This window comes from Limulus polyphemus, unplaced genomic scaffold (assembly GCF_000517525.1).
Source record: "Limulus polyphemus unplaced genomic scaffold, Limulus_polyphemus-2.1.2 Scaffold4123, whole genome shotgun sequence".
NCBI lineage: Eukaryota > Metazoa > Arthropoda > Merostomata > Xiphosura > Limulidae > Limulus > Limulus polyphemus.
In genome coordinates, this window is record NW_013669733.1 from 20,336 (window position 1) to 33,717 (window position 13,382).

At 30.3% G+C, this 13,382-nt stretch overlaps 1 protein-coding gene across 7 annotated transcripts in view; it reads left to right on the forward strand.

Annotated features, from left to right (window-relative positions):
* LOC111088612 overlaps positions 1 to 13,045 on the forward strand; it is a 21,137-nt gene extending 8,092 nt beyond the window's left edge. For 4 of the 7 annotated variants that reach the window (XM_022399249.1, XM_022399248.1, XM_022399250.1 and 1 more), the window contains 3 exons: positions 7,097 to 7,151; positions 8,991 to 9,235; positions 11,439 to 13,045. In XM_022399249.1, coding sequence (XP_022254957.1) covers positions 7,097 to 7,151; positions 8,991 to 9,235; positions 11,439 to 11,454 — 316 coding nt within the window. In that variant the 3' untranslated portion in view covers positions 11,455 to 13,045. Of the gene's footprint in view, positions 1 to 3,839; positions 4,051 to 7,096; positions 7,152 to 8,990; positions 9,281 to 11,438 lie in introns of those variants that run through there. The other 3 variants (XR_002613083.1, XR_002613084.1, XM_022399251.1) reach the window with 3 other exon arrangements.
* Positions 13,046 to 13,382: the final 337 nt, after the last annotated feature.

Here is a 13,382-nt window from a genome sequence, read left to right on the forward strand (position 1 = left end):
TCTCTGAACCTTCTCCAACAGTTCAATGTCCATCTTGAGGAAAGGAGCCCAAAACTGTATACTGTACTCTAAATGAGGCCTTACAAGTGATCTATACAGTGAAACAATAATATCCCTTCTCTTGTATTCAATATTTCTATAGATGCTACCCAAAATCCTATTAGCCCTGTTGCTAGCTACAGTACACTGTTTAGATGACTTAAGTGATTTTTTTATCACAATTCCAAGACCTTTTTCTTCAACCACAGTATTTAATGTATTTCCATTTAAATCATAACAATAATATGAATTGTAAAAACCTACATGCATCACCTTACATTTTGGATAGCTGAACATTATCTACCATGTATTGGCCCAATGCATCAAATGATCTAAATCTCTTTGTAAGTCTGCAGCATCTTTGATACAGTTAGCCACCCCAAAAATCTTAATGTCATCTGCAAACATCACATGCCATTAAGTATTCATCTTTATTATTTTAAATATTAATGTCTACTTCTTTAACATTGTCAATTAGAGGCACCTTTTGACCTTATTGGGAAATAATTTACTCATTATTTACTCATGCACATGTATTTTATATCTTCAAATGTGATGAAACTTGCAACCTAGGAAGAAGAGGCTTCATTTATTTTTAATAATTGATATATGCACATATTTTTTAACTTTACAGAGATTTATCAAACAAAGAAATATTTCGGTTTTAAGTGATTGGTAACCACAGTGTTGAGGTGAATGCATAAGGAGGTATAGAAAGGTGGGTGGATGGTAATACAGATTGAAAAGAAAATACAGATTAAGAGTAATCTGTACATCTTATTCATACTAAATGTGAAAAAGAATGTGCTTCAGTTAAGTAGATTTAGGTGATTATAAAGAAAGCTTGTGTTTAAGGTTATTATATTTGCGCCTCTGCACAGAGACATGCTGTTTTTGTATTCTTTTCAATTGACAATCATTCCTTCATTTCTTGGCAGATTGACTTGAAATTTGATAGAGTTATACTTTGGTCCAATATGCCCAGAAGTCTTTTTCTTTTATTTTTTTTTGGATTTGCTTCTTTTTTTAAGGATTTTATAGGATCGAAAGTCAAACAACGCAATAAATGTATATTTTGAGCTCTTGTGTGGTCATATTTTCTGCAATCAAGATGAAAATTGGCACAAATATAAATTTTCATGAGCCAAACACATTGATGTATAAAAAATTTGGTTATGCCCATTTTAAATCTTTTTAGGGAGGGGGATCAGTGCTCACAAAAAACCATAATTTGGAGGGTTTTGGTCAATTACTCCAACATATTTTGGCCAATTTACATGGGATTTGGTACAAAGATACTTTTCCACAGATCCCACACATTGAAAAACAAAAATGGTGGACTTGACCATTTTTAGTAATATAGGGGGGTCAAGATGCCACAAAAAGCAAAATTTTAGGGTTTTTTTAAAAATTACTCCAACGTATTTTGACCATTTTGCATCATGGGAGTTAGCAAAGATACTTTTTTTACAGGTCCCATACATTTACATAAAAAATGTGGAATATGTCCATTTTTGGTTATTTTTTAGGGGGGGGCATCAAAAGGTTAAGTAAACCCATAATTTTAGGGGTTTTTGGTTAATTACTTATCCATGTTTTGACAAATTTATGTGGAATATAGGATTTAGTACAAAGGTATTCTTTACAGGTTCCAAACAGAGATATAGATAATTTTGGAATTTTTGTCTTTTGCTCAATTTTTCAGTGAGGAAAGTACAGTTTGTGGTTTTCATGTACTATTCATGTGTATGTCAACCAACTTACATGGAATTCGGTGCAAAGATACCTTCTTGTAGGTCCCAAGCAGTAATATTGATAATCTTCTATATATTATGTTTTTCCTGATTTTTCTAGTGTCAAAGTTAGCCATGTAGGAATTGCATGGTGGAGACGTGTTGCATTTGCCTGAAAATGTTGGCCTCTGTAATTTAGAAACTGTTTACCTAGGGGAACAAAATTTCACCATAGGAACATTCAGAATCATAAGTTTTAATCAGGAAATTTGAAACAGGGTGTTTTAAAACTGACACGGATGCGCCTTACTAACCCTAAATGAAGCTGTTGCAAATGCAATTTTTTTCGTACAACATTCATAGGTTCGTGTAGTATCTTGTACAATAATGTAATTGTATTCAAATTACCAATTTCATATTACTGAATGAAAAAGAAAAAGATAAAAGCAGTGCTGTTTTCTTAGAAAATCATTTTAAGTACAATCCAGTATAGTATGATTATAATATTGTTAGTCCAGTTCTTGTAGTATGATTATAATATGGTTAGTCCAGTTCTTGTAGTATGATCCAGTATAGTATGATTATAATATTGTCAGTCCAGTTCTTGTAGTATGATCCAGTATAGTATGATTATAATATGGTTAGTCCAGTTCTTGTAGTATGATCCAGTATAGTATGATTATAATATGGTTAGTCCAGTTCTTGTAGTATCGTCTAGTATAGTATGATTATAATATTGTTAGTCCAGTTCTTGTAGTATCATCCAGTATAGTATGATTATAATATTGTCAGTCCAGTTCTTGTAGTATGATCCAGTATAGTATGATTATAATATTATCAGCCCAGTTCTTGTAGTACAATCCAGTATAGTACGATTATAATATGGTTAGTCCAGTTCTTGTAGTATGATCCAGTATAGTATGATTATAATATGGTTAGTCCAGTTCTTGTAGTATGATCCAGTATAGTATGATTATAATATTGTTAGTCCAGTTCTTGTAGTATCATCTAGTATAGTATGATTATAATATTGTTAGTCCAGTTCTTGTAGTATGATCCAGTATAGTATGATTATAATATGGTCATTCCAGTTCTTGTAGTATGATCCAGTATATTATGATTATAATATGGTCAGTCCAGTTCTTGTAGTATGATCCAGTATAGTATGATTATAATATGGTTAGTCCAGTTCTTGTAGTATCATCAAGTATAGTATGATTATAATATTGTTAGTCCAGTTCTTGTAGCACAATCCAGTATAGTATGATTATAGTATGGTTAGTCCAGTTCTTGTAGTATGATCCAGTATAGTATGATTATAGTAGGGTTAGTCCAGTTCTTGTAGTATGATCCAGTATAGTATGATTATAATATTGTCAGTCCAGTTCTTGTAGTATGATCCAGTGTAGTATAATTATAATATGGTTAGTCCAGTTATTTTAGTACAATCCAGTATAGTATGATTATAATATTGTTAGTCCAGTTCTTGTAGTGTGATTATAATATTGTTAGTATAATGTGGTTCTGAAAAAATTGGACAATTCTAATGAACAAAAATCTACACAGAATATTTGGTATACTAATATTACTGTTGAAAATAGTTATATAGATGTTGCTGTTTTGATGTATTATGCATGTTTAAGCTGATGGGTAAAAAAAAGAAAAAACTTGATCTTTTGACATGATGGGCCACAAATCTAGTTGGGTGTCAACAATGTTATGTTTTAGAAATGAAGAAACAGAAGTTGGTTTGGTCATACAGTGTAAAGGAAAACAAACATACACATTCATTTTATTTTGTAATTTTTGACCAAGTTTATAAGTTCTGTAATACTAATGATTTTGCAAGAATTTTTGTTTTATATTTTAGTCTTTGTAATAAAACCACTAACTCGATAATATGGAATCCAGATTAGGCGTGTTAGTGCTAAATTGTGCTTTTGCTGATGATATGGTTTGTTTGATTTGGAATTTTTATATTTTTGCTTTCTTTATTTTGTCAGTTTTAAATTATCATGTTCATATTTATTTTGCTTATTAATATATTTTATATCTGATATCCATTAGACACATACCTACTTATAAAAAGACTCAGCATGGTCTTTTGGAATTGCTTATGTGAGCCCAGAACCAGTTTTTAAAAGAAACAGGAAGAATTTTTCAGTAGCTAAATCTTATTTTCAGCGTGGTTATGTTTCCAGTATTACAGTGCTCAACAACCACACAAAAAGTGGTAAAATTATGAAGATGTGAAGAAACAACTAATCACCAGGACAAGGTTAGTCAGATAAAGAGCCAAGTTAAAGTGCCAAAGTGTCTTTTGCAATAAAAACATAAAATTGTGGTTGCATCCTCGAAAGGAAATAAACCGATGATTATAAGTTTAACAGACTGATCCAACACAATCTTCATTAATGAATATAATAGATCTTTATGACAAAAGACTAAGCACATGTGTGAGACGGTCTTTTGTCTGTGTTCTTCACTTCTATTGATTTGTTTTCTCAAGCTTTGAAAATTTTTTGTGTAGAGAACATGTATAAAGGAAGGGGGAGCGAATGTTGCATGTTTATCACTTACAGAAAAAGTTGAGTCTTGGTACATTTTGACGTAGTGTGTTTCTTACTTTTCTAGTGAAGTGTTTTGTTGTATATATAAGGCAAGCAGCATTCCACAGTGAATACACATTTGCTTATTTTAAGTATTACTGCACTGATTTATTTCTCCGAGTCACATATATTTTTCCGCTTACTTATTTACCAATGATCAGTAAACATCAAGGTCCAACATAAACAAAATAGATATTTCTTTGGGATTCCTGTTGTAAGTTAATAGATACATATATTATTACAAAGGCACACTAGTTCAGTTTTAGATGATTGGTTTTTCTAATTTTTCACGTATACAGTGTGACTTGTGTCCACTTTAGCAATATAGTTTTCCAGCTAACTCACAACATGATTAAGTAGTAATGTGACGTAACAATAATGATGTTTGAAAAAGTTTTTGTTGTTGTTGTTGCCATCCAGCTGTCTTACCTAAAACATAACAAAAGAGGAAGTGACAGAAGTACATTTGGCCTATTCAAGTCATTTAAATCCAACTTAAATACAACTCTTCACATAAAAAAACTCTCCACCAAAATTATAAAAGATTTCATACTAACAACACAAACCACTTCATCAGCGTTTAACTCTTTAAAAAATGTTACGATCAGAAGTCTGCATTTATACTTCTCATTTACCCTTAGTAGTTAAGTTTCCATTCCATTACTCTGCTTTCCAGAGAAAACAAGTCTAAATGCACAAGCTTGTCATATATTAACCCTATGTGCACAGGGTTGACCATTGGACCGACTTCATACATCTGAGAATTAGTGTTTACTGTAAATTCTGTATTTCCAAATTTATTTATCATAACAGCCTCAACTTCTTGCCTTTTTACATGTAATTTTGTTTACTTTTATGGCTTTATTGTAATTTGACCCTCTTTCAGTACATGAAAAGCTTTAAAACTTCAGCAGGAGAGCTTAAGGTAAACAAACAGATTAAGATACATCACATTACCTCAAACTGTATGATTTCTTCAAGTGAGTGATTACAAGAAATTTTGTTTTCATTTACGTTTTGTGTCTCATAGAATAAGTTTCTAATTTTTACCTTTTAGTTACTTTTTGTTGAAAGATATATGACAATTAATAAAAATTATACATGGTAAATAAGAAAGTTAAACTTATGTGTAAGTTGAGACCCTTTTTTTTTTTTGCACTCGCATTCCATTGTTCAGTAATCCTATATCTTTCTCACTACATTGGTTTTTTCAAAAAAATAATTTATATAGCTTTCAAATATGTATTTAGAACACACAAAATAGCTAGGCTCTAGAATGGAATGTGGTGGAACTATTATAGTTTATCTGGCTTTCTAACTAAGTTATAAACAGATTAAAAAATTTCCATTACTGCTCAGAGCAATGACTTTTCTCAACAGATGTCAAGCTTTTCTTGCAAACTGTCATCTGTGTCTACAAAAACTGAACAAGTTTAAGTGACCAATATGTTTAAAGTTTCTCTTTCTATTGGTTATAATATTTTTATCAAATAAGGATAAATGGTTTGAATAACTTCATTAAAAACTCTGATAGGTGGGATGAGTTTGACTGGTGGTCCGAATAAATTTATTTATATATATCTCAGAAAATCTTGTGGTTTGTTCACAAATTTACATTTTGACCTTTCAATATGTATAGTTTTTGTTTCCAAATTGTTGGATACACTGAAAACCATGTAAGGATGAAAAAACATTTTAAAGCAAGAAAATGTCGGCACAGAAATGTGAAGATTGATAATTTAACTAAAAATTAAAAACTTAGAAATTACAAAGTTAAAACTTAGATGATATAAACTACATTTTGATGCCAACTTTATTGATGTATGTTTATAATTAAGCTGTTTAATTAACTTTTGAGTGTAACTCTGTGAAAAGGTCATGACATGCAAACTTTGATTTACCCACATTCATAACATTAAGCCAAAATATTTCTTCATTTTCAATTGTAGCTCAAGTACTCTACATAAAAATTATTGTTTAATAAATTTACTTCATATGAAGTTCAAACTTCTTGGAAATGTATTGACTATGCAGTGGTAAGAGAGTATGTCATCTGAGATTGTATCAATTCCATTTGTAGAAAGGACCTATTTGAAGTTTGACACGGATTCAGGTGCTGTGGAATGCAATTAAGCTAAAGTGGTATTGAAGTTGAGGAATGTTCTAATTTGATACTTTTATTTTTTTGTACAGACAAATAATTTTCTGCCTTACAGTTCTGAATATCGAGTTTGCCATTGCCATTCTTAAGATGAATGGTAATTTTTGTTTGGTCATATGTAAAAAAACTGTGGAAAAAAAATATTCTTTTTTCTTCGCTTTAAGGAAAGTTTTACATTAAGGTATTTCTTGTTAGAGAGAGCCTTATTTTTGAAACTGAAGAGTATACTGGAGATATGAAACTGGTATTTATGTGTGGTTTTATTTCTTTTAAATTTACAGTATTAAAGCGTTTTAAAATATTTTTAAAGATATATATATATATATATAGGGTAATAAGTATGTAGGTTTGTTTTGGAAGAACCTTATCACTATGATTAGTTTGACTTTCTAAAATAAACTAATGAACACAAAAAATACAAATTAAACCTCAAATGCATTGGAATGAAATACACTTTAGTCAGTACATTTTGATTTGAATATATTTTATAATATTTTTTACTCTGTGTCTTTTCTTTTGTTACATTTATTTATTGTTAAATATTATTTTTTCAGTAGTGCTTCAGACCTCAGTTCTTTAGCTATAGACAACAAAATTGAACAAGCTATGGTAAGTGTAAAAATTGTAAGTATGTGTGTCTTGTGCATTCATTTTATTTTCAGAATTGTATGTTTAGCATTAATACTCTTTATTCCTGGATAATTTTGTTCTTCAATATGTTAATAAGATCATGTTTATTCCATTAAATTCATCAAAGTCAAGCATGATATGAAAATATAACATCTTTTATTTTTGTAGGAACATAGTTTTCCTAATTTGTTTTTTTCATTTTGATAAGTATTCAGTGCATAAAATAATTTCACATATAAAACTATTGTATCCTTGCTAAGTTTAAAATAGCTTTAGTCTTACTTTTGATTATTTAGAAATATTTTATACGATGTTCTTGAGGAATTTAATTATATGTTACACCATGTCCGTTTTTGGTGAATGTATGTTTTCTTTGCTGTAGGAGGAAATACTACTTGGAAAGTGTTTCCTTATGTTCACCTTTATTCATTTTTGTGTGTGGAAATACTACTTGGGAAGTGTTTCCTTATGTTCACCTTTATTCGTTTGTGTGTGTGTGTATGGAAATACTACTCGGGAAGTGTTTCCTAATGTTCACCTTTATTGGTTTTTGTGTATGTGTGTGAGGAAATACTAATTGGGAAGTGTTTCCTTATGTTCACCTTTATTCGTTTTTGCATATGTGTGTGGAAATACTACTTGGGAAGTGTTTCCTTATGTTCACCTTTATTCGTTTTTGTGTGTGTGTGTGAGGAAATACTACTTGGAAAGTGTTTCCTTATGTTCTCCTTTATTCGTTTTTGTGTGTATGTGTTTTGTTTTTTACCCATTCTTATTTCAGGAACTTTTTAGACTAATATAACTGGCTTTTGATAAAACAGTCATGTTTCAACATATTATTTTATTGAGATACCTCATCAAATGTTTATGATAATTCAAACTAATGTAGTTTATTGAAGTATGGGATTTTTAGCACGAAACTTGGCAATACATGGAGCTACTTGCATGTATCATGGAAAATGTCAAGGAAGATTGACAAGGAGCACCTAATAACTTTAGACAGAAAAACCTTACAACAAACAAAGTGTTCATACTGTATTTCTCTTATTATCCCACGGAACTTGCATTTACATTGGGTCATTTAGGAGTTAAATCTTAAAATTATTATTAATTTTAGTGTAGTTTCAATTACACTTTCTATCCTGAGAGATAAAATTAAGTTATTAAATTGTGTTACACCTTTTCTGTGAACTTGCTATTGTGATTTTATGAAGTTGCATGTGAAATTGTATGTAATACATCTTGCTGTTAATACTAATTGACAGTAGTTTATAACACTAGCAAGAAAGTAACATGTCATCTGAAATGAGTTTTATTAGACCAATAAGTTTCTTTAAAATAAAAGATAACAATCAAACCATAGATTTAGATATAAAGCACACACTTAATTGATTATTTTATACATAAGGGAAATTAGTTATATGTTCTCAAGTTTTCTCTCATTTCAAACGGAAGAAAAGCTACTGATTTTCACATTTAAAATAGTTTTAATCTACTTGTATTTTCAGAAAAATATATGATACAATATCAAAATAGAAGTAAGGAAGAGATTTAAAATAGTTTATAGTATAAAATAAAAGAAGCTGTTAGGGAATAAAAGTAAATGTATTTTCATAATTACCAAATTTGTCATCGCACTATTTATATTTATATAAGATTTTAGCAACCTGCAAGCCATTGTAAATAATTACTCATTTGTTATTTGTTTTCTTATGATTAAAAGTCTATAATTTATAGTAAAACTATATGTAAGTATATAATTTTTTATTAAAAATCTATTTGTTATTGTTCAATTATTTATTACTGATAATCTTTCAGGACTTGGTTAAGAGTCACCTTATGCTTGCTGTCCGAGAAGAGGTGGAAGTATTGAAAGAAAAAATCATAGAACTGACGGAAAAAATCTCCCAACTTGAATATGAGAATGGAATTCTGAAAGCTAATGCCTCTCAAGAAACACTAAGAAAAGTTACTGCAGTAGGTCTCCAACCATTTTGTCAAACTCGGTTACAACAGCACTTAACAACCACGACTCAGTTAGCCAGTCACTTACAACATCCCAGGTAACATTGAGTTGTGGAATAGATAATAAAAGAATTCTTAAGCCATTTCTGTTCATGTGTGCAACCCTTTGAACTGCACCATTGAATTCATTATTTTACTGAGAAATTAGATATCTCAGGTTTGTGCTTCTAGCTGATCACAAAATATAATTATATATAATTTAATTGAACATAATGTTTAGGATAACGGACCTATTGGTCCGTCTAGGCTGTCTCATCTTCTAAACTAAACTAAAACTATTAAATAAAAAAAATACAACTCAAAGCCAGTTCTTGTCATTCATATAGTTATCAAGCTTTCTCTGAAACTCGCTTAAATTGACTGCCTCCACAATATCCAAGGGTAACCTGTTCCAAAAGCCAACCACCCTGTTAGAAAAATAAAACTGTCTCGGCTGAAGATGACTCCTACCCTGCTAAGATTTATATTTGTGTCCCCTACTGGTACCATTCACACCATTAAGTATGAAAAAAGATGATGCATCAACACTATCAATTCCCATTACAATCTTAAACACCTCAATTAGATCCCCCCCAATTCTTCTTTTCTCAAGAGAAAACAATTTTAGAGATTTCAGCATCTCCTCATATGACAAGCCCTCTATCCCTAGCTTCTATTCTAGTAGCCCTTTTCTGAACCCTTTCCAATAATTCAATGTCCTTCCTAAGTTAAGGAATCCAAGATTGAACACGATATTCCAAATGTGGCTCAACCAGTAACCTATGCAATTAAATTATTATAACCTCTTTAGACTTGTATTCAGTATTTCTGTAGATAAAACATAAAATCCTATTTGCCCTATCACTAGCAACAGCACACTGCTTGGATGGCTTAAGATACTGATCAACCATTATTCCAAGATTCCTTTCATTCATGACACTGTTAAGGTTATTCCCATCCAAAATTATATTTATAATTCAAATTATGATAACCCACATGTATTACCTTGCATTTATTATAATTATAGCCCATCTGCCTTTTATTTGCCCAATTCACAAAATGATCTAAATCCTTAATATCATCAGCAAACTTAAGTAATTTATTGAACATTCCTTCATCTATATAGTTGATGTAAATCAAAAAGAGCAGAGGTCCTAAGACTGAACCCTGATGTACCCCAACTGTGACATTAATCCCATTTGACTGAAATCCATTTATAACAACCCTCTTCTCTCTTTCATCCAGTCACTCTTCTATCCGATTTTGTTTGTTTGCGTCATCATTAATAATCTCATATAATAGCATTTAAAACACTGAGCACTTTAGAAATGCAGTTTCTCATCAAGGCTTCTTCAAAAATGTTTCTGTAGAATTAAAGATTTTTTTTGCTTGTAAATCAACAAAGATTTTGTAGACCCACTCAAGTTCAGAGATACTTTTTTCCTTCTTTGTCAAGAGATGCATTTCTTTTTAATTCAAAATACCCACAGTTACACTGTGTTGTTATTATGTTACAACAGAACTTAGATATTACTGGACTCATTTTCAACTTGCAGCTTTGTACCACACCTTTTATGATTGAAGAATAAAGTAATAACCCCCTTTCATTATGGGTACTAAAGCACTTAATCTTGGAATGGATTCTATTGTGCACAGTTATCGTAACACCCTTTTCAATGGTCTCTGACTATAATTTGATATTTATTTCTCACTAATCTAAGTGAGAAAAGAGCCTCCTGGTGACTCATCGGTACATCGACAACTTATAATGCTAAAAATCAGATTTCAGTATCGCAGGAGTCACATTGTGTAGCTTTGTGCTTAATAACAAAAAGAGAAGAAGAAAAAGTAACATAAAACTAGTTTTAGTTCACCAGATAAATAAAATTACTTGGCCACTATTATGAATTGTTGACAAACACTTACAGAACTTATCCAATCACTACATTTAAATTTTACCATCTGTCAATACTGTACCTGCCTTGAATCTTTTTCTTGCTATAATAATTTATACATAAAGGAAGTCAAGGAACATTAAATATTTTAGCCAACTGTTAATGTTATTTACTGGCTACCAGAAATCCTCAATCACTTCATGGTTTTCATTGGTTTAGTTAGATAACTCAAGTTTAATAGTTATAGTTGTTAAGAATAAAAATCATTTTCATAGTTTTTGAAAACCTAGATCAACTTTTAGCTTAATCATGTATTTGTAGGTAGATATACAAACAAGTTAAGAAGGTTTTCCTTCCCGTATTTCAGGTTATTCACTCCATGAGGTAGTCAAAACATTGCTCAAATTAGTGAGAACCATGTAGCATATCATCCAGATTAAGAGAAGTTAGCAGGATGGGTGGGCCAATATAGTAAGAAATATTTGATGTTTTTTTGTCCTGTTAATCATTAAAGACCCTAAAAATAATATGTTATCTGTTAAGTGTCAGTGATGCATATCATGCTTAGTAAATTACTGTCACAAGGTGCTTGTTTTGTACCAGATTTGGTTTTTGTCATAAAGTCTTCATTAGTCTCATATTTTATGGAACCAAAAAGTTCAATACACAAGTTAAGTATGGTTATTACAAAAAAAAATTCACTGTTTCCAATTTGCAAGATGTTTATTAAATATAAATACATACACGTATATAAATACGGCATTGCGACCTTTTGACTCTTTACTTATGTCGTCATCGGGTGTAAGAAAATACAAGGTCAAAAGAATGTTCTAACCATGTGAAAGAAGAACAACAAAATTATCCCACAATGTTATTGACTATTTAGAAACAATATCAATGGAGGAGAGGAAATAAAATTAAAGCATTTGATTTTTTAAATAAACATTATATTTGTAAAGCTGTTTATTAGAAGATCATTTTATGAAAAAGTTGCCTTAAAACAAGTTAAGTGTATAAAAACACTGTTATATTTTTTAAAAAGTAAGATATTTGATCTATGGGTAGACTTCATTTGGTTAAACTTCAAGGTTGGAATTACCAATACATGTAATGGTGAATCCTCAGTAACTTATTGCATGTCTAGTTTCACATCTGTGATTTTGGAATGCTGAATTGGGTGGACTTAGAAGGATGTTACTTGACCTAAATGAGACTCCCATATGCTTGTGGATATAGATGGTAAAATAACATTTAGTTTTTCCAATATTGGTGCGCTGCAGTCACCACATGTGTATTTATAGACAATCCAAGAGAAAAGAGAAATAGATAGATGATTCTGTATTTTGAAGAAATGTTTTAATCTTAAGGACAGTTTGAAAATGATCTCAAGTTTGATTTGCAGATATAACTTTCTTAAGTACAGTGCAGAAAGTAGGAATTGCTTTGCATGTCTTTTAGATGATATAAGATGTCAGTTATAGATTTTGTTCAGAAACTGAAAAAAACAAATACAAAAAGAATTACAAGTGAAAGACAATATGCAAGAATATTAACATTTTACAGTCAGTTTATATTAAAATACATGATTATTAAGGAAATTACTGATGTTTATAAAAAAATAATCCCCCCCCTTTCATATTGCTCCACTGCAAAAGAAGCTTGAAACTGGTGTGCAAACCATTTTCTGTGTTTTGTATCAAGTTGATCAGTATGTTAAATAAATATCAAAATATTTTTACCATTTAGGTTTCTTTGTAGTGTACGCTAATACAGTTGTACTTTAAAATAGTGGTATTAAAACTTCTTTAAATCGGTTATCACTTTGGAACATTTAGTTTTAGAAAAGAATCTGGTACAAGATGGACAATTAACCAAATATGAACACAGCTCGAAAACTTAAAAAGAGAAGTAAATAAACTTTGTTAATTGGTTCCTTTTGGAGTAGTATATAGAACATATATTTATTTTGGTATAGAGCAGTAAATAAATCCAAAAATTGGTTAGACACATGTTTTGAGGAAATTGTTGGTATATAATGGAATTTTTTGATTATCATATAAGAATTCATTTTGAAGCTTGAATATCTTGGTATCATATATTGTGTTTAGAGCTACCAGTTTTAAAAATAAAAAAAATTAATTCCAAATTTAGTTAAGTATTTGAATGTAGCATAATGTTTGGAAGACTTCTGAATATTTATAAGCACCTGTCAGTGTTATTGTATCAAGCATGTTGCCAAGTTCCTGTTAGAAGTAAAATACTATAACAACTATCAGACATAGTAAAAACAAAAATTTATTTTATGCTTGCT